General features: G+C 40.0%; 2 protein-coding genes across 2 annotated transcripts; one reads left to right on the top strand and one right to left on the bottom strand.

The window, feature by feature from the left end:
* Positions 1-3,536: 3,536 nt before the first annotated feature.
* Positions 3,537-7,452, bottom strand: LOC140226901 (zinc finger HIT domain-containing protein 3-like). Its single transcript, XM_072307329.1, has 5 exons — positions 7,209-7,452; positions 5,670-5,707; positions 5,191-5,268; positions 4,756-4,839; positions 3,537-4,234 (listed from the first exon to the last, which is right to left on the bottom strand). The coding sequence occupies exons 1-5, from the start codon at positions 7,289-7,291 to the stop codon at positions 4,044-4,046; spliced, it is 474 nt and encodes a 157-aa protein (XP_072163430.1). The 5' UTR covers positions 7,292-7,452; the 3' UTR covers positions 3,537-4,043.
* A 1,979-nt stretch (positions 7,453-9,431) lies between these two features.
* Positions 9,432-20,935, top strand: LOC140226900 (required for meiotic nuclear division protein 1 homolog). Its single transcript, XM_072307328.1, has 9 exons — positions 9,432-9,880; positions 10,633-10,744; positions 11,543-11,670; positions 12,386-12,486; positions 13,373-13,479; positions 14,574-14,638; positions 15,279-15,476; positions 16,749-16,865; positions 17,658-20,935. Exons 1-9 carry the CDS (start codon positions 9,464-9,466, stop codon positions 17,730-17,732), a joined length of 1,320 nt encoding a protein of 439 aa, XP_072163429.1. The 5' UTR covers positions 9,432-9,463; the 3' UTR covers positions 17,733-20,935.
* The last annotated feature ends 446 nt before the right edge of the window (positions 20,936-21,381 follow it).

Genomic DNA, 21,381 nt, shown 5'->3' with positions numbered 1-21,381 from the left:
GGGCCCACTGTGGAAGAACTCTCAACGGAAATCTTCACCACTCTTCCTACATGTCTGAAGAGCAGCTGAAAGAGGTTGCAATTCGTGAGGGGCATCCTAACAGACAAAGTAATGGTAACTGCTAAGAACGGAAAGGTTGGGTGTGTTGGGCGTGATAACTTTTTCCTTGGCAGTGAGGAAGTCGGCAAGTCGGCAATGGGTCTCCTAGCATCAGCCCTGTCCTAGATAAGATAAATGTCATTGAACTGAAAGCCAGACTTGGTTAGCTTTGATGACAATCCCACTGTGTATCATAGCTTCATGAATAGTTTTGAAGTTATTGTGGGCAATCCCACTGTGTATCGTAGCTCCATGAATAGTTTCGAACTGATTATTGTGGAACACAACATGCTGGACAATAAGACCAGACTTACCTATCTCATCCAGTACTGTTCAGGTAAGGCCCGCAATAGCATTGCAATAGCAACTGTGTTCTCATGGAACCATGTGAAGGTTATGCTGAGCAAAGAGGATCTTGAGGGAACAGTTTGGACAACCGCATGTAGAGGTGAATGTTCACTTAGATAAGATCCTAAAGCATTGACAAGTCAAATAGAATGACCACGCAGGGTTGTGGGATCTTGCATGTGATAAGAAGCATTGCGGAATGGTTCTATCTGAGATGGGATATCTCACAGATGAGAACGGCTCTGAAATGCTAATCAAGATCCAATGACTCTTACCGATTCATCTTCAAGCAGAATGGGCAAGGAGAGCCCATACCAGTATGGTGAGATGGATAGTGCTCAACTTTGACTTGATGACTACATTCATAAAAGAATCAGGCCAGATGGCCAGCAATATCTTTGGAAGAAACATTGCGAAAACAATTCTAAAGAATGATAAAGCAGTGAAGAAAGACGCAGGAGCCAAAGGGACAGTGTTCGCAACTCAGAGGGTTGATGAGAGTTCACAACGTCCAGCCCAAGGCAGTCATGATCATCCTGAGAGGAAATGCCCTTACTGTCAAGGAAAGCATGATGCCAAGTCCTGCAAATACTTTAAGAAGAAAGGAGTGGATGACAGAAGAGACATAGCTATAAAAGCGAGATTGTGTTTCAATTGCTTACAACCATTCCACTTGGCTGCAGGCTGCCTTTCTAAGGCTCGATGTGAAGTCAACGACTGTGGAAAGAAGCATCATGCTCTTCTGCACACTACATCTAATCCTAATCAGAACTCTCCTTGAGAAGAGAACCAAAGGAACAGTCCAAGGCATGAAAATGGAAAAGGAGAAAAGCAAGATAACCTAAGCTCTTCGAACCAAGGTCAAGGAGACAAAAGGTCGGTCGGCCATTCACCGCTCACTCCTCGCGAGGCAAGATTAGTCTGAGAGTTGTACCAGTGAAGGTTAGAGGAAATGGGAGACAAACGACCTGGGCCTTATTAGATGAAGGCAGTGATGTTTCGCTCTGCACTAAAGGTTTTGTGGACAAATTGGGTCTCACCGGGACTGAAAGATGTTTCCAGCTGTCTACGGTGGATCAGGATGGAGCAGCCTTGAAGTTTCTATGTCAGTTCAAGGAGTAATGGACCAAGAAAGCATTGACTCTGGACAATGTTTGGACTGTAGACAGTCTCCCCATAGCAGGTGAATGTTTCCCGAGCTCAGTAGATGTAAAAGAATGGCCACATCTAAATGACATTACCCTTCCTTCCATGGAAAAAGGAGAAATGGAGCTACTGGTAGGAGCAGATACCCCAGAAGCATTTTGGAATTTGGATCAGAGAGTCGGCAAACCAACAGAACCCTATCCAGTTCGAACTCCACTAGGATGGACACTTATGGGTCCTGTGCCCGGGAGGTGACAATCTATGCCAAGTTCCCATGCAAATTTTACTCGCCTTGAAGACAACTCCCTCGAACAAAAGTGGAAACAGTTCTGGAGGGTGGACTTTGGTGGGTATCTCGATCAAGTTTGAGATTAGGTGGAAGATCTTCGAGCACTGAAAGTGATGAAAGAATCTGCAGTGTTGGTTGATGGCCACTATCAAGTTGCTCTATTGTGGTGCAGTTTTCCACCTGTCCTCCCAAACAATCATCATTTGTTGAAGGCAAAACTGGGTATCTGAAGAAAAAGTTGGAAAAAGATGAAGCCCTATGCAAGAAGTACATAGAGACAGTCGGTGATTACATAGCCAAAGAATATGCAAAGGAAGTCGAGTGCGTACCATCGGATGCATCAGCTGAGACAGCTATCCAAGAAGAAGGTTCAAATGAGCCAATATGGTATCTACCGCACCACAATATACTCCATCTCCATAAGAAACACAAACTCCGAGTGGTGTTTGATTGCGTGGTGAGATACGGAGGAACTTCATTCAATGAACAATTGCTCTAAAGGCCAGATCTTACCAACAATCTTGTTGGCATGCTTACCAGGTTTCGTCAGGAACAAGTAGCCATAGGTAGTAGCAGATATCCAGTCTATGTTCCACCAAGTGAAGATTCCACCCAAGACAGAAATGCCCTGAGATTCCTTTGTTGGAAAGACGGGACTTCACTTAGGAACCAGCTGAATACTGCATGACCGTACATCTTTTTGACGTGACTTCTTCACCTAACTAGTTGTGCCAGTTTGGCTTTATGGAAGACTGCCGAGGATAATCGTGGACACTTCAATGAAGAAGTGATCAACACGGTGAAAAGAAACTTCTACGTGGACGACTGTCTTAAGTCTGTGAAGGATCCAGCCAATGCAGTGAATCAGGTGGAAGACATGTGTCACCTCCTGAGTTGTGGTGGATTCTGGCTCACAAAATGGTTAAGTAACGACCACGATGTCTTCTTCAATGTCCAAACTGTTTTGATACATGTATTTCTGGAAAAAGTTTAAATGTCTGGTGGAGGTTTTGTTTTTGGAGGGAAAGGCGTGGAGCCCCATTGAATTGCATGCCCCCTTAATTTCTTGGTTAGTGTTCCTTTCTGTTCTAGGGGTAAGACCGATGAGTTATAGTAATGTATCCCTCCAAGTATGATGCTGCCCCTTCCCCTTTTGTAGAGTGGTCTAGCCCCTTTCCTTGAAGAAAGATAATACCAGCCCAACAAGATTGGATGTTCTGGTGGTTCCTCACTCTCCTGTACCACATATCCAAGCTTGACACAGTGTCGTTATCTTCTCTTGTATTCAGAACCCCCCCCCCCCCTTCCTCGAGTGGGCACTACAATAATGAAAAAAGCATGGTCCTCTTCATCCAGGGTAGCCTCCTCAGTGTTGCCACTGCTCTCCCAGATGGCCCTTTACATTTCTGTGAAGTTACAGCATGTTTTGCCATATCTGACCAAATAAAAAGTCATCTGCACTAAAAGTGCACAGCCTTCTCCCCCATATCCATCCAAAACAAACTGTGCATTGTCAGCGAAAGTACTGCACTTTGGTTATGATGTATACATTCAGCAAATGCATTCGACATTTACGTGGTAAAGTCATGGTATCATTTTTCCAGAGAGACAGGAAGAGTAAATTTCAAACCATGTGCGTATCAACTTTGGCAATCACAAGTCTTTATTTCCAATCAGCGATTACACGTAATCATTCTACACAAGTATGGAATGTGCATGGAAGGTTTATTAAAATGTTGCATATGTAATACACTGTCTGCCATAGGCTATATTTCATCACCACCTGTTCTGCTTCTCGTGCTCCTGTCATGTCTAGTCAACAACTTCAGTGATCCACCATCAGTAAACTACCCTGTAATACAGTGAACTGATGGCTTATGGTCATGAACTCATCATTGGACTTGATGGGTAGCAAGGCTCTTATGTTACTGGTTGTGAGATGCTGTTAGTACAAGGCACAACTCATTAATTAATCAGTTGCATTCTGGAAACCAGTCAGACAAATCATACTTGTTATCCTGTCAGCAGTTGTCCTCTAACACCTTCCTAACAAGATAAAGGAATTCAAAGCAGATTTGAATTTATTCACCAATGTAAATTGACTTCTTGAAGTGAGATGGCACTTGTACTGATACGGACAGCAGAGGGCAGCATTCATTTGTCATCTCTCCATGAGGGGGCTCTCCTTGCTGCTCTGGGTGGCTGAAAGGCAGGCATCTGCAAACTCCACAAAGATGGGCTCCTGCATGGCGCCCTCTATGGCCTTGACCTTATCCTCTGCCTGATCCAAGTGTATGATCATCTCCCTCAGGTGGTGGTTCTGTAAGACGGACTTCAAAGCGTCGGACTCTCCTGTAACACCATGGACGAGACACAGACAGTAGACTTATTTTAGTATACAGGCACTAGAAATGAGCACTTAAACTTTTCTGCTAAACAGATCCCTTCAGCAACAATTCATCGGTTAAACAGCCTAGCTGTTCATGAAATTCGCAAATTTCTTAAATTCTGATCTTGTCTGAAGAAAAAATTCATAGTAAGACAATCTACTGAATGAGGTATGTTCCACACTCTTGGCCATTTATATCTACAGTGTATAAAGGTTAATCAAAAACCTTTGAAAAATTATTTTCTGATGTCTTAGACTGCTTATTGAGAAAATAACAAAAGATACCCTTTTCACTTAACAATGCATATTACATGTATACATGCTGTTCCAATCTTTCTCCCGATAAACACAAAAACTAATCTAAAAGAAGGGGTGCTCAATCATTTCATATGCAATCATAATCCACAGTTTTATAGAGAGAGCTCTCATGATCACATTACATACATGGGATCATGGGGTAACATAGAGAGATGAAGATACTGACCTAGACTTTGGAGTTGCCATGGTTTCAGGCGATCTGCATCAGCCTCTGGTTCACTGTCCTCTTCACTTGACACTTCTCCATCCTCTGAGATGCAAGAAATGGTCACAAATATCACAACATTCAGAAGGGCAGCACACTATGAGCTGTTCAGTTTTATTTTTTCATAAAGAAGGGATGAGATGCTACAAGTTCACAACTAATTGCAGATAAAGGCTTGGTTTCACTGAAATGCTACCTGTAGCAGTGGCGGATCCAGGGAGGAACACACTGGGCGCACACCCCCCCCCCCCTTTAATTTTTGTAAACGTGCCCCCTCTTTACAGAATTCCTGGATCCGCCCCTGTGTAGGTTGTTTATTTTGGTAATTGTATGCTTCTATGCTTACAAGGGGATTACTTGATCAATGATGGTTTTGCATACAGTAAGTTACTATACCTCTCTCTCTGCTGGAATCTGTGGAATGCTCCTTCCTGGCAGGTTTCGCATGAGCTTCTTCTTTCTTGACACAGGAATCTATGATGGAATGAGTACATTGCAGATCAGCAGAATATAGAATGTAGCACAGCAGAGTACATAACAGGGAATCACATCTAGAAAATTTAACAGTCCAAATTTGATTTTGGGAAAACAATTTTACACATCTAGGACACATTTACACACTGAAGAAATTTCTTTATAAATGGGAGTGTAGAAAGCTGCATTTGAAATAAAAAGCTAAAAGTTATAACAAGGGCAGCTTTCAATCAATCAAAATCAGAGTAGCATGATTCATGTTTGACATAGTCATATGTTCTAAATGAGTATGTCGCACACATAGATTTCACAATTGATTTACTTATAACACAGGTGATGAGGAAAAAAAAAAGTTTATCATATTAAGCACAGGGTGTGATCATGAGTAAAGAAGTACTTACCTTCTGCTTTGTGGTGCTTGTAGCATGTTACTGAACAGCTGTAATGAAAATAAAAAGTCAAAACACAAGGACTAAATAAGTGACCACAATCCACACGAACCACTTCATGAAATCTTCTAATACAGATTTGGGTATCATATTTCTTTACTGGCAAGTTGGTGAAATATGACAGCCTAAATGTCAAACTAGGTCTTTACTTCTCCTAGAAGTACAAATAAAAAAAGAAAATAATTGCAAGCAGTGTCACATTCACATCTCAGATGCTGATTACTATTACACACTTCTCTATTTTTACAAGAAGATGCCATTTAATATGACTCGTTTTGGTGACTGACGTGATTATGACTGTTCAGTTAACCCGTTGAGGACGAGTCCCGAGTATACTCGGGCAAGCGTCTATGGGAAATGCGTGTTGTAGCAAAATCAAACCGTCCTCAATAGGTTAAAGTGAAGAGACCTTTTAATTGTATAAGGAATTACAACAGTGGGTCCAAGACTTCTAAACAACAACAGGGCTCTGTATAGTTAAATAGGTTTTAATGCCACAATTTGGAAGTGAACAGGAGAGTAAATGAAACATTTCCTCATTATAGATATTGTAATTTAATGTGTTCATTAAAAAAAAAAAAATAACTAGAGAAGCACTCCCAGAGTAGAGACCTCCGCTAAGCAGCTCATTCGACCACAGATCTTGTTCTCCAAATGAGATCACTGCTTTTTCCCTCATATGAATGTATGCTGAAAATTCCTGATTTCCTATTAAGTAGCTACTAGAAGCCTATTACGTCATCAGCTTCCAGCTGAATCCAAATTTGTTCACAACTTTTGAGTTATTTTGCACATAGACAAACAAACAAATGCTGATGAAAACATTTCCTCTTTGGCGGAAGTAAAAAAAATCAGAAAATATTTCTCAAGCTCAATTTACTTTGAAAAATTTCTAGTTTTCCTTCTCTTATTGCTTATCCATTCACAATAACCTGGACTCATACGACTAGTACTATACAGTGCACTCCTGTTATAACAAACACAGTTCTGAGTTTAAGAAATTCAAGTAACCAGGAGGCAATACATCAAAATAAAAATTCAGGTTCAAAACTTATCATATTCACACTCTGTTTTGTTGCAACAAAACTTCAATACAGCAAAAGGAAACTGCCGGTCCCAAGGAGGACTTCGTTTACAACAGGAGTCGACTGGGCAACTGACGACTCAGTCCTTCACAATGACAATATGTGGTACTATTTCCTCATGATGTTAAGTCAAACATTTTGCTTAATATTTAATTACAGGTATTTAGCACATAGGCACTAGCTAGTCCACAAGCATATAAATATGCATGGAGACAGCTTCGTATTCGGGCTGGTCGCCCAGCGCGCCAGCCCAAGCAAACACGGATGGCCGTCATCCGCACACACCCCATCCATTCACATTTTGCCCTAACTATACACAGCCCAGTCGCCGCTGTACATACGTAGCGCTGTATTCGCGTAGCGTATTAACAGCGTCTGGTCGGGCTAATTTTGCCCGTATACTCACTACACTATCCGACACATGGGACATCTGTACTTCTGCCGATTCGTCTTGCAAATGGTGCACATGTTATCACGGATATCATCCATGCTGATTCAACACAAGCAACCGGACTATTAGCTGAAATTATGAGGGTGGTGGTGTCAAAGGTTGGTTGGGTTGGAGGTTAGTTTGACTTTTCTTACTAGTCTTAGAGTCTTTGTGAAGTATTTTTGATCAATTCGCAACCAAGGTGCATGCGACTACGACGCGCGACAGGTGAACATGTGCCCGCTGGTGATTGTGGGTGCTAGTGTGCCGCCAATGTGGCTTGATGCTTGTCTAGCGCCTTCATTGTGTGTGGGACTTTCCCCATTATGCCAGTGATTCCAGCTTATGGAAAGCTGCATTCCTACCATAAGAATCATGCGCTGCACATCTTGTTGCTCCCACTACGTGTACCACATTTCAAAGATATGACCTTAATAAAAAAGAAATAATATAAAGGGAATCGATAGAGTCAGAGCCATGTAAAGAAAATAAAATGCGTGAATTTTGAAAGTGTCAAGAATATCTGTGATTAAGCTGAGTGATTATGGAACGCCCTGCTGGCTGCACAGCGCTAGCGAGAAGTAACAAGGTAGAGAAGAGTGTCTACAACACGTGTGCGGTTACCTACCTGCCGTACATCCAGTAGTACATCAACATCTCGGGCTGTCAGCTGCAGGAGAAGAGGAGAAGGTCGACATCGCCGGTATTGCATCATTATCCATTGTCAGCTTTTCTGATCGTGTAGTTACCTTCCAATCGTTGCATTCATTGGAGTTCTCATGATGTCTGAAGCATCAAGGGGATGGAGCCTGGAATTTTCTCTTTAAAACCGAGGCCTTTTGTCGATTGAAATTTTGCAAAAAGGAACTTAGAGTTTGATATGTCGTAGATAGAGGGAGAGCAAGCCAGGAGCAGGAAATTCAGCAAGGCGAGAGACCAAGGTGCCGGGCAAGCATTGCCTTTTATTTTTCCCCGTTCATTGATTGTTTTGTTTAAAGCTGAGTGATCAAAATGCCAAAAGGCTGAACTTCAATAGGAAGGCTGAAGGCTGAACTTCTACTCACCTACAGTCAAAAGATTCTGAGGCTTAATTGTGCAAAATGAGATCAATTTTATGACATATATTTTGCACTTCTGTGACTTGAATAATAAATCAATGACAAATAAATTAATTTTTGTTTCTTGCTGAGTATTGTGAGCAGTGTATATGCATGACTACCATGAGGAGATCCTAACCCTATCTGGGTAGAATTTATTGCCCAGGAATTAGGCCTTTTAATGTTAGAAGTTATATAGTAGTGAAGTAATATCACAACAAACTGATAAAACTGTAAGGATCAAGATACTCTGAGAGACCGGCTGACAAAACTAGGAGTAGTTGAGTACATGTGCTCTGTTTTCCCCTTAAAGGTAGGGGATACCTTTTACAGACCTCAAAAAATGCAGCAAAACATTAAATATGAACCTCAGGGGATTTGTTTAGGCCACTGCTGAGAAATTTGGAAGTCAACAGTTATCTACAATTTGAATAATGCACAAAACTCAACTACTCATTAGTTCTGTGTGTCAGCCACACTTAAGCCTTTTTGTTGCAGTCTTCTGTATTTTTTTTATCTATAAACACAAATCTAAAAGTATAAGAGCTGATGTAATAACATATAGAGTGTGTCAATATAGAAATGTTTGTAAGTTTTGATGAACTTTTTTCACAAAATATACATGATGGACACACATGCAGTGCATGAGTCTGCAAAGGTAGCCTAGTAATGTACTGGAATTTACGGTGAGCCCCGAAAAAAATTCAATTCAAAATCTAACGGTCAATAAAAATGTACTAAATGTTGCCTTCCACTTTCAATACTTTATGGGAGTTTCTAAAATGATACTCTCTTCAACATACCACTGTATTTATACAACTCTTCATTTAAGGCATGCAAATGGGATTCCCTACCTTTAAAGTAGCACCAGCGACCCATGCCAGTTTGCACTGTTTACAGTGGCCCTGGGTTAGGGTTGGAGATCCCTTTGTGATGCAAAGGCAGAAGGTTATCTTTGATAATACATGTACAGCTTAAACTTGCAAATAACTTAGATGTCAACATAACAGATCACCTCTCTTTCTCTGTGTTGCAAACATGCAGGAAAAATACCATCTTGAAGTTTAATCAGAGGATCGTTGGAGTCGTCAGAGATCAAGTATGCAGCCAGCACTGCAGCAGAGGCTATTATGGATGAGCTCACCCCAGATTTGTGGCAGTATTCTCAAACATGTCGCGAGACTTGGACCTGGCAGGCTCTTTGCGTCGCACTGTAGTTTCACTCACAATGTGAACCCATCCCGCAGCTGTGCTTTATTACTCACCAATACTGGTAGGAGATGCTCATTTCCTCCTAGGAACTGGCCGGTAAATCATTCCGCAAATATGAGGCTATCGTCTTGGACCGGTGGTGAGGGAACATCGAGGATTGCAGCACTTGCCAAGAGGTTAAAGTCATCAGATGCTTGGCTGGAGAAGCCAGTCGTCTTCAGGAGCACAGTGCCATCGCCAAGCAACAAGCTGAGGCCAGACAGGAGTGGCAAGAAGGTGTCTAAGGTGCCGAGGCCGAGGACCAAGAAGCCGTCCCGGTTTATTGATGGAGTCGCGAAGGTGTGCACACTTAATCCCTCATGTCGTTTTCTCTTCTTTTGTTTTGTTTTGTTTTGTTTTGTTTTTGTTCTTTCAACAGGTGGTAAGTCCTTGTTTGGATGCACTGGGCAAGTGAGGCCAAATTCTTTTCAACAGATTTTGATTAGTTTTTCAGCTCTTCGGATAGTTCATTCAATTTGAGAGAAAAAGGAAACAAACCAAAAGACCCAGACATTCATTTTCATGATTAGTCATTATGAAGTCCTCACCTGGTGTGATGAGCTCAGATTTCCTGATTTTGGCATTTTAATCCAGAATCTAATTTGTCCAATAACATACAATTTTGACCAACTTTATTATCGAAAACTTACCACGCTAACAGTAAAAAAAGCCAACCACCAGACAGATGGCTATTAGGTGCACATGAAGTCAAGCATGTGTAGGAAAATAAGCATTCATCCATACAGTGTGTGAAATCAAAACACCATTTTAACAAGCTTCATTAAAAACAAACACATCAGACTTTTCAACTCTGACAAAAATTAGTGAGCATATCTTTTTGGATAAATATGAAATTTGCTTTTGCAAAGTAAAATTGTCTGTATTTGCAATTTGTGTAGCTTTGACATCTTCATATGGCTTCATCATGATAGTGAGGTGACAGGACATTACGTAACCAAATCAATTTGATACAATCATGATATTGTAGCAACAGGTCACATGTGGATCTGATTCCACTTTGATTCATGCTGTCATGCTTTCCTTACTTCCAGGATGCCTACCTGTGCACTGCCTTCTCCACTGCTGAGGAATACAACATAGAGCATCTGAGTTTTGACCTACAGCTGCAGGGAAACAAGTTTTGCACGATTGAAATGCCTCAAGGTATTTGCGCGACATACTGTCAACCTTGCCTAAGTCGACCCCATATACAAGTCGAAAAATTTGCTCTGTCAAAGAAAAATTGTACCCTGGGTGGATGTAACTGTGTGTTAATTCTATTGTGTATGTCAAAGGATTTGCTCCAATCCCTTTGAATTAAACTTTTTTTTTTTAAAGGAAACACAACATTTACTCCTGCAACAATTGCTCCTGTCTTATTTTCTCCAAGGACATGGGGTTAAGGTTGTGATAGGGTATCATGTTAATTTTGATGTGAGGATAAGGACTAGGGTTAGGGTTGTATTTATGGGTTGAATTATGTTTCACCCAGTTGTAGATATTTCATGGGAGCAGTTGTCGCAGAGGCAAATGTCGTGAAACTGCATGGAAATGCTGTGTTTGTGGTGTCTTGCTCATTGGTAAATCTTCCACCTAAACACATTTTGGACACACATGTAGGTAGATACAGATATACATGCATATTTCGCTTGTAGTTGTATGTGTAGACCCTTAGTGAAACAGAAAAAGTGGTCTTTTTGGGCAAATTGACACTCGATAGACCTCTTATCATCTGTACTCGGCAAAGGGGAATAATCTAAAATTCTCATCACAGAAATTTTGTTTGAAAAGTAGGATTAGTAAAAAAACAAAAGAAAACTCCTGTCATACTTCCTTGAGGTGCAGCAAAGGACTTTCTGACCTACAATGTACAAGTTTTACATGCATTGATGCAATGTCATTGCACACACCTGTTAGTAAGGGGGAAAACTTGATCATCCATATCATCGCTTGCTCTATCAGATGCCCACGATGTCCTCCACATACAGCTGTCAGATGAGTTCTATGAGAGCAGGGAGGTCATCGAACCAGGCGAGATGTTCTTTTTCCGGGAGGGTTCAGTTGTGTTCTGGAATGTCCCTGACCCTGTGGTAAGTCTGGAGGTCCTCATTTGTAGGTATTGGTATTAAAGGTCCAGTTTACCTTTGGGAGCAGTGACTTTAAAAATGTTCAAGATATCACATTTGATGCATATGTGTAGGTATGTTGTAGCACAATATGCCCTACCATATGAAATTTTCGCAATAAAGCCTAAGATATAAGGAGATGTCAGTATTTTTCTCAATAAACCATAACTGTAGACGGTTTAGTCTGGAAGCATCCTTATTATAACTATTGTTCACATTTTGTGTATTTAATAATACTTAACATCGATCATACAGATTCAAATTTTTACAGTGGTTGTTTGTATTCCTAACGCACATTTTAGAATTATTTTAAAGTACTAATGCTGGGTTTTTTGTTTCATCTGCAAATGGTAAATTATGCCTTTAAGATAAACACCAAGATACTATTCTCAAGACAAAAAGAAGGCTGGACAATTTAGCCCACCTCGATTGCATGCTAGGATGAGACCATGCTATGCTGAATGCAGAAGATGAACATGGGACTGCAATTTAGCCGTAGCTATTCAAAATTCTGCACATGATGGTGTATCATACCATCAACATATTCCAACGCTTTCCTGCATAAAGTGGTAAAACAGGAATTATTACCAGTGAATAGAGACTGTACTATGTACACAAAGACCTCTACATTGCTTCATTAAATTTGTTTGTTCGTTTTATTACAACTTTTTTTTTTCAGATAAAGGAAGTGATGCGAATATTGGGAAGACACCAACACCAACCTTATGAAGTGGCCCTTGTAAACTGGGAGAACGAGCAGATGACTTACAGCTACCACGAGTGAGCACCTTCTATGTTTCTGTGTAGTGAGATGAAGACTCAATACATAATCAGTACATAATCTGCCCCGAACAGTGCAGGCAATAGTAACGAGCAGTAGAGGGTACTAGTATACATTTTTAAAAAGCAGCAACAAAGTTGCCTGGGAGGTTTGGCTATTAGACATTGGTGGGAGGAGGAATGTCAGTGGGGGTCTGGGGAGGGGGAGGAACAGAGAACCAGATGAGGTGATATATCTACACACTTTGAGGAGAGGAGAAATCAAAATGCGAAGGGTGGAAGTTGGAAGATTAGTCACCATAGAGGAGGGTAAACATTGGAGCAATGAATAGGGCAGTCACAAATTGTCCGAGACTTTGAAGGGACGTCTTTGATATCCTCAAGCAACACATTGTCCATCAATGAAAATTGTCAGAAAACGTGCATTTAGTATGTAACCTTGTGTGCAATTACAATATTGAATGGAATGTCATGTGGTAGTCATGTGGTCTATAGCATTGACTAAGAAGTTGAGTCATCAACTCAAGTGTGAACATGTCCTGATGTCTTTTGCAGCTTGTCAAATAGAGAAGGGGGTTGGTAAACAGAATAAACCTGCATCTTGTATCTAATGGTCTAGAGTATGCTTTGTAATCTGTGGACAAAACTACTGTGCTATATTTTCAAGTGCATGTTGCTCATCACTCTTTTTCTTTACTCAAGGTGCAACAAGGTTATTCGTAGCTTTGTGTACAGATGCTGGTAGAGAGAAAAATTGCGTGATGTATTTTTTAGGGTGAAAGAACAACTCTTCTATGCAGTTACCAGATGTGTCTTTGTTATTGTTATTAACGTCTCTCTCTCTCCTTATCCTTGTTTTACTCTCTCTGACATTGTTTCCATGAAGACAGAAGACCAACCTGATCAAGAGCAAGATAATGCTGGATGCTTCACGGTCACAGAATGAAACGGCGTTAGAAAAGTTTGCCTTCTCAAATGCTATGACGCTCTCAGGTCTGTGACCTTTCCTGTTCAAATTGAATTCAATTAATTTCCTGCTTCATTAGTGTACTTGATCATAAAAATGTGTATGATATATTGTGGTGCATTAATCATTGTTCACATGATTATAGATATATGAACAATTTATTAAAGCACCTATGACCAAAATGTTTTAAGCGCGTTACAATTTCCAAGGGTAACAAACATATTAATTGAGTATGTGTATATACAGTGCACTCCCATCATAATGAACATGGTTACAACGAAATTCCGGTTACAACAAAGTAAAAATTCAGGCCGCAACATTATTCACTCTATTCCATTTCTTTTGTTTTATTTGTTTGGTTATAACTAAATTTCGATATAACAAAAGAAAACTGCCAGTCCCAAGAACTTTGTTATAACAGGAGTCCACTGTATTGTATCATCTTTGTAGCCTCCCTAAAATGTTTTTTTTTTTCCTTGCCAGGTAAAATTGCAATGTTAGGCCTTGTTCAAACCATTCACACATTCAGCTACTTATGACCGTGTCTTTCAAACTAAACCTCACTTCAGTTGTGTCCAGACAAGAACAAACAAACAAATAGTTTGTATTTCAAAAGAAGTTGCAACATATGAATATCAATGTTTTACATAATTTGCTTCAATAAGACTATGTGTGTCATATTTCTGTAACACCAGAAATTTTCATGTGCACGAAACAATCGCGGAAACTTTTGTGAATATTACAACCAGTCAAGATTCACAACAGTCAAATGTACATGAATGCAATGAATGCCAGTGGTGATTTGCGAAAGAAAAGCACATTGACTCCAATCGCAAAAGTTTCCTGCCATGAATGTTTCTGGTTTTACAATAGTAGACCATAGCATTTTTTATACAAGGTGACCACTGTTTATTTTTGTTGTCAACAAGTTGAAGAGAGTGGCTCTGATTGTCACATTTTGACCGCTATATTGTTTTGCCAGGAGTTTTTCATATTTTTTAAATTGATAGCTTATGATCTATCAGTTACTGTAAATCAATATGTTGATATGTTGTCTGAAATCTGCAATATATTTTGTAGAATTATCAGCATGTATCTTTGATTCCGTCTTCAAATGCAGTGAAACTGGCAATTTGGGAATATGCACTGGACAAATTTGTTGCATCAATTGAGAACATACCAGAGGCAAGTATCTGAATACATCGCATTCAAATTCATCTTTTCTCTATATTTTTTTTAACTTGTGGTGTTTCCTCTCCTTTGCACCTTTCCTCCTCCACTTCCCTTCTCTCTTTCACACACACACACACACACACACACAAGCTTGCTCTCTCTCTCTTTAGTTCTCTCTTTTTTTGTATGTTACTCGTGATTGTATTGACTGTTTTTGCTGCTTGATGAGTTACTCATAACTGATGTTTTTTTTTTTTCACTTCAGATGCTGTGAATCATGTCAGTTCACCATAGTAATATGACGCATGAAAACAAAACAGTATCAAATGTCAAAAAATTCTAAGATGTTAAGATTCAGACAGGAGGTAGCAAAGATGTTAAACTTTCATAAGAGAGTGTGAAATGCCTTTTTTTTTAAATTCAGCCAAGCCACATATTTTGCAATTTTCTTGGCTTTTATGTTCCTGACTGTATTAATCAGGATAGTTTGGTGACAGTTCTTATGTCAAATTACTTTTGCTGCATTCCCAGACCATCATCATTTGAATCCAAAAGGAGTATCAGGTTTGTGACACACCCACCCTCTTGGGATTGTTTCCTTATGTCTCTGTTGTGCTATATGTTTGGTTTTTTTTTTGTTTTTGGTCGCCAGAATATGAAGCTGGGCAAAGGTGTGAAGCTGTCCAGGGAGGAGGTGATGAAGAAGACTGGAGAGCTCTTTGCCCTCCGCCACCGCATCAACCTCTCCTCTGACCTCCTCATCTCGCCGGACTTCTACTGGGACCGGGAGGAGCTGGAGATGGTGTACAACAAGATGTGTCAATTCCTCAGCATATCCAGGAGGACTAATGTGAGCATACTAGGCTAACTCAGTTTCTTTTATTGTAAAAGGTGTGTTTGAGCACGCTATACAGCAAAACAAAATGAACTGAACTAAAGTGTACCGTACTGTGCCAGTTTTGGAGCGTTCGAGCGCTGTATTGAGAAAGGGAACCTCATGAGTTATTTTTAGAAGAGGTCACACATTTTGTAGCAAAAGGGTCATTCACCTGGCGTGCTTGAACTACTTACAGTATCCCGAACAAAGAGAATGATGTCTTTGCATTATGACGTAGGTGCATGATACGCGCATTCTCACATGTGAACTTTTGGTATGCTTTTGGTACCCTTTTGGAACACATCTGGAAGTGGTCCACTTTGGGCTCGGTACAGTATGGTACGATACACTTTAAGAGCGTTCGAGAGCTCCTCTGGCGCGGGTACGGTACGGTACAGTTTGCTTTAGGAGAGCACTCAAACATACCCATAGAGTCTATTCCCACTGCTTCTACACCAAGGATGTTGAAAGCATTGTGTGCTTGGAATACCTGTAGGCCTACCTGTTAAACAAGATACCTGTGGAAGGAATTACCACACAGAAAAGAAAAAAAAAAATAACAGCATATTCCCCTGTAGCAAATCTTTGATAATGTGTTTAGGTACAGACAGTGTAGAGAAAAAAAATGTAGTCTCATTGCACTCAGTACTCTGTATCAGTCATCAACCCCACCCTGGCAGTAATTCTCCCTCCCCGTGGGGTCAGAAGGACCACACGCATGTTCCCTAAATCTCCAGTAAACAGGTACTTTTCGCTGAATGAAATCCAGCATGAGAATTATAAAAAAAGGGGGCTGAATTTGAATTTTCACCCACAGGTTTCTTTTGAAAAGATTTTTTGTTTGTTTGGTTGGTTTCTTATGAGTTCTGAGATCCCGGTTATAACACACACCAAAAAAAAAAAAAAAATCTTGACAGCTCACATAAGGGTGAGGTGGATGTCTGTCTTAGGATAGGGGGTTGGAATAAGAGCTCACCTGAGATAGGGGAGGGGTGCATTGAGCAGTATTCTGGGATTCAGGGGTCCAGAGATGTTGGCAGTACAGGGATGGGGGGGGGGGGGGGGGGGTTGAGGTGTTTTCAAAGGGAGGGAACAAGGATATGTGTACTCTTGATAACACGGGGGGGGGGGGGGGAGGGGGGGGGGTGAGATCGTAATCATGGTCTTGTTGTGAACAGGCCAGAAGAATGATAAAATCAATCTTCAGTCTTCATTCTCTTGTGTTGCCCTCCCCGGTCCATCCAGGTCATGAACGAGAAGCTCAACCACTGCACGGAGCTGGTGGAGCTCATGCGGACCCACCTGGAGGAGAAGCACTCCCACCGGCTGGAGTGGATGATCATTGTCCTCATCATGGTGGAGGTGAGTAGTGCTGGTTGCTAGGCAATGGGAATGATGTGGGGAGAGGAGCTTTGCCATCATGCTATATGAAGCCAAAGTTTGCACTTCTATGAGATTTCATGTTATAGATGCATTTTTAGCATTTAGATTTTCACTGTGCCAGCACATGGCAGAATCCATACAGCAGCACCTTATGTCAGAGAAACAAGACATGAAAATATTTTTCAACATTGCAGTGTGTATGATGGAGCTGTCTTTGTTGTAGATAAAACATGATCACTAGAATGTGGATGAGAATTCCATAAACAAATGTGTTTATGTGTTGATGTAATTACTGTTCTTTGTGAAAATGTGATTGATGATGTGAAAATGTTATTATGACAATAAAGAAAGAAAAAATGTGTCTTGATTTACATCCAATCACTGATGTGGTGACATTGAAAATGTTAGTGATGATGTTTGAATGTTATTATGATAATAAAGCTCTAGTCTTTTTGAGGGAGAAAATCATTTGATTAACATGTTATTTTAGACAACAAAACATAGTTGTTAAGTCTTCTGGAATGCATTGTCGCATAGAGCAGCTACTTTGAATTCAGACATCTCTCTTTCTTTTTCTTTTTTTTTTCCTGCTCTCTCTCAGTGGAAAGACATGTCAATGGCAGTAATGAAAGAGTCACACAAAAGATACAACTGGATATTATGTGGACAGGAGATAATCATCAATATATTTCCAATAAACACTCCAAAAATATTGATACATTTTTGTAGAATTCACCTGTGCATTAAATATGTCTGCCATATCCCATGTAGGTCCTGTTTGAAATCATCCACTACATCAGGGTGTATCACACGGATGAGGAACCGGCAGGGGAGAGCAGCTCGTGACCACTTTGCATCCATCGTAACATTCCTTACGACCCGAAGCATTGCCTGTGGACGAGAGCAGTCTACCGACAGCGGTCCGATTGAGTGGGACTGATGTTTAGGGGGAGGATGAAAACGTATACAGCGTTTGGTGCTGGGTTAGCTAGCTGCTGATCTAGTCTGTGCAAAATCACCTTTGCAATCTTTGGTTTAGTCATGGACTGTGGGTAAATATTCTAGCGATTGGAGGGTTGTGGTTAGATTCTGTGCCTGCTATATACCTTTACCCACTATGTGTATTCACTCAACTCCAGAGGAGTGTGTGTTTATCCCAGGCTTGAATTATTTCAGTCAGGAAATGCGTCTTGCGTCAGCTCTCTGATAGGATGACTCACATCTAGTCGCAATGTGTGTTTTGCATGGGATTTTGTTAAGAAATGTGGCCATTTAAGACTAAATTGTCTGCACAGTCATATATATTTCTTGTGCAAAAGGTCCAAAACTCACATTTAACTATCTACTCTTACTGTATGTTTTGTTTATTCACATGCTAGAGAGGTTGAACATACTACCGTACTTGTTAGTGAGAGAGAGAGAGAGAGAGAGTGTGTGTGTGTGTGTGTGTGATTGTGTGTGTGTATATGTCTATTAAAAAGAGAGATAGGGAGATAGAAAGAGAAACAGTAACATGATTGCAGTTTACATGTTTCATGTCGATACATCAATCATTATGTGAAAGCTACGTAGCACAAGTGCTGGCTTATTCCACTGTAGGAGAGAAGTCCATCTGCATGTGTCATGTTTGGATTTCCCTATCTCATGTATAGAGTGTGTATGAAGTAATGTCTCAGCCATAGATTTACCAACATATACAAATACAACACAACCTCTGTTTTTCAGCCATGTCTGTATAGAGTGTGTATGAAGTAAACGTCTCAACCATAGATTTACCAACGTATACAAGTACAGCACAACCTCTGTTTTTCAGCCTTGTCAGTACCTGTGCCCATCCGGATAAGCGATTTGGATGGATATGGAAGAAACTATGTTTATGTGCATGTGCTATTCCATGTACAACATAGCTGCCAACCCAGTGGTAGCTTGATAGGTAGTATACACAGCAACAGTGGATTAATCTTTGAAAGGTTTATACCTACAGTCCATTTTTATCATGAAAAGGTAAACATTTTCCTGTAAAGTTCGTAACATGTTTTTGTTTAGGAATATTATAGGTAAATCCTGTGAGTTTAGGAGGAGTTTTAATTGACTTTGAAATCATTTTTTTTTTTTCTTTACTGCGCGAACACGTTCAGATGATAGAGAAATCTAGACAAGTGGTCGCCGGATAATCGAGGTAAGACTTTACATTGAAAAGTCATGCTGCCTTTCTTTTCCTTCTGCTGATTTACTTCCATCCATGGTGATTGCACAGGATAGAGAGGATGAGACTGAGGTATATGTAGAGACATGAGATGTGTTTTGTTTAATCTTAAAGAGAGCTGTGTGCCATATGCCCTGTCTTCCATTACATTATGGTATGTGACTTACGGAAAGCGTTGCTGATAATCACTGAAAATTTTATTCAAATATTATATGGTGCTAATCTCCTTTGCCTGAAATAGTATTATCAGGAACAAGTTAGCATATTTTTTGAGAGCACTTTTGTTTCAAATAAAGGGAGCAGTGCACATGCACACAGCTTGCTATGTACCTTTACTGTTTGTTGTAAGAAGTTTGCAGTGTATAAAGTATATGTTTCTACAATGGGAAAGAAATTTTTAGCCGAAAATTCTGGGAATATTGTGAGGCATTTGCAGTGGGTGTCTTAATGAGAAATGAAGTTCCATTGTCTGGACATCCAGGAATTTCGACGTATTTTGGCTTAACAGTAATATCTCTATTCTATACCATATGAGTAAGTATACAAATCTACAGTACATACAAATTCTCCAATGACTGAAATGCAATAAAGATATCACAGGGTGTTTGTCATAAGATGTATGTCCCAGGATGTCAGCACTTGGGGATTTGAAATCTTGTGGGTGAAATTAAGCTTCTTAATAATTTAGTGGTGGTTCAAATATGTCAACACAGTGCATGTTTCTATTGAATGATGAGAATTTGAGATGATGCGAGATAATGCAGATAACACCTCAAATTTTTCCTCAGTAGGAACACATCAGGTAGTGGGTGATGTGAGGTAATGCAAGGCGATTACTTCTGTGTATGCACACTGAAGATGATGCAAAGTATGCTTGGATATATATACGACACTGGCAAACCAAGGATGCAATAGGCACTTAAATATGTATTGTATGATACAGTATTTCTCCTATAGGTTAATTTCAAGATACAGTTGAACCTCTCGTATCTGGACAAGTCGGGACCGGGGCTCATCCGGATAAGGGATTTGGCCGGATATGGGAGACTCAATGCTTTATACATGTACATATACATACACATGTACTGATGTAGCCCATTGTAGTACCACATGTAGTAATGTGTATACTGCAACCTTTTCATTGTTACACTCAGTAACAGACCCCAAAATAGAGGTGTATGTTAATGTTGGAAGTAATATGTAATTCATGTGTGTTTGTGTAGGAGTTCTCAAGGAGTTGGGAATCCCCCTTTCCTCCCGTAATTATTAAAAAAAAAAAAAATCACGGCGAGATTGCGTCCGTATAATAGAGAGATCCGGATAAAGGGAGGCCGGATAAGAGAGGTTCAACTGTATGTAAAAATAGATCTTAATTGACAGACATATTTGCCACTCTTCTTTTTATCCTTTCTGTCTTATTTATTTTGTTTGCATACTCTTTGTAAAGACTACAGTGCAGATGTAGATGGAAACAAAATCTACCCTGCTGCAGTAAAATGTTATTTCCCTGTGGGACAGACTACCATCTGTCAATGTATAAATTGATGCAGAAAACGTGAATAGATACCATAGTCTAATCTGAGCCACATGCTCACATGCTGTTACCCATGTGATTTCTGAAAGAAACCCATTATTTGAAATTTTCTTTAAATGATTCTGAAATTTGTTCTTATCATAACAGCATCCTTGCAGTATGTATTTGTTGCATGGCATTATGTCTCATTAATTTATTGTTTTGTCAATGTTGGGCATATTATGTTGGAAAATCTTGTATTCACATGTGCAGATATATCTGCCTTATCATAAATTAATTTTTTTTTTATTATGGGAGAAAATATATGAATATGTTATTATCTAACATTTTGAGAGTGCAATACTTCGTCTGTCATCCTTGTCCCTGTGTGCTGTGTTTCTGCCTTGTCATGATGTATACATCCTTCACACGAGGCACATACTTGTATTTTTCAAGGAAGAGAACATATCGTCGGCCTCATGCCAGAAGGGCCTTAAAACCATAGACTTTGTACACTGTTAGGGCCCTTTTGGCATGAGGCCGATGATATGCAACCGCTTTTTATCAAAACCCAACAGCAGTAATATTTTTAGTAGGGAAAATTTGAGGTTTGATATTTGCTGAAAGTGAGGTCTATGTGTTATTTCAAGTGCTACAATTTTGTTTTCACTTTCAAAGTGTGTTATGATGATTGAACTACTGTGCACTCCTGTTATAACGAAGTCCTCGGGACAGGCAGTTAGTTTTTTTTTTTCGTTATATCGAAGTTTTGTTAT

The sequence above is a fragment of the Diadema setosum genome, chromosome 4 (genome assembly GCF_964275005.1).
Source record: "Diadema setosum chromosome 4, eeDiaSeto1, whole genome shotgun sequence".
NCBI classification, from domain to species: Eukaryota; Metazoa; Echinodermata; class Echinoidea; order Diadematoida; family Diadematidae; genus Diadema; species Diadema setosum.
Note: the sequence above shows the minus strand (reverse complement) of the source record. Positions and strands in the feature narration are given on the sequence as shown.

Coding starts and splice junctions, on each gene's coding strand:
- LOC140226901 (XM_072307329.1), bottom strand. CDS start 7,291: ATGGATGATATCCGTGATAACATGTGCACCATTTGCAAGACGAATCGG. Junction 5,269..5,669: donor CAAGCACCACAAAGCAGAAG/GTAAGTACTTCT, acceptor ATTCCATCATAG/ATTCCTGTGTCAAGAAAGAA. Junction 4,840..5,190: donor AGATTCCAGCAGAGAGAGAG/GTATAGTAACTT, acceptor CTTGCATCTCAG/AGGATGGAGAAGTGTCAAGT.
- LOC140226900 (XM_072307328.1), top strand. CDS start 9,464: ATGAGCTCACCCCAGATTTGTGGCAGTATTCTCAAACATGTCGCGAGA. Junction 11,671..12,385: donor GGAATGTCCCTGACCCTGTG/GTAAGTCTGGAG, acceptor TTTTTTTTTCAG/ATAAAGGAAGTGATGCGAAT. Junction 12,487..13,372: donor ATGACTTACAGCTACCACGA/GTGAGCACCTTC, acceptor GTTTCCATGAAG/ACAGAAGACCAACCTGATCA.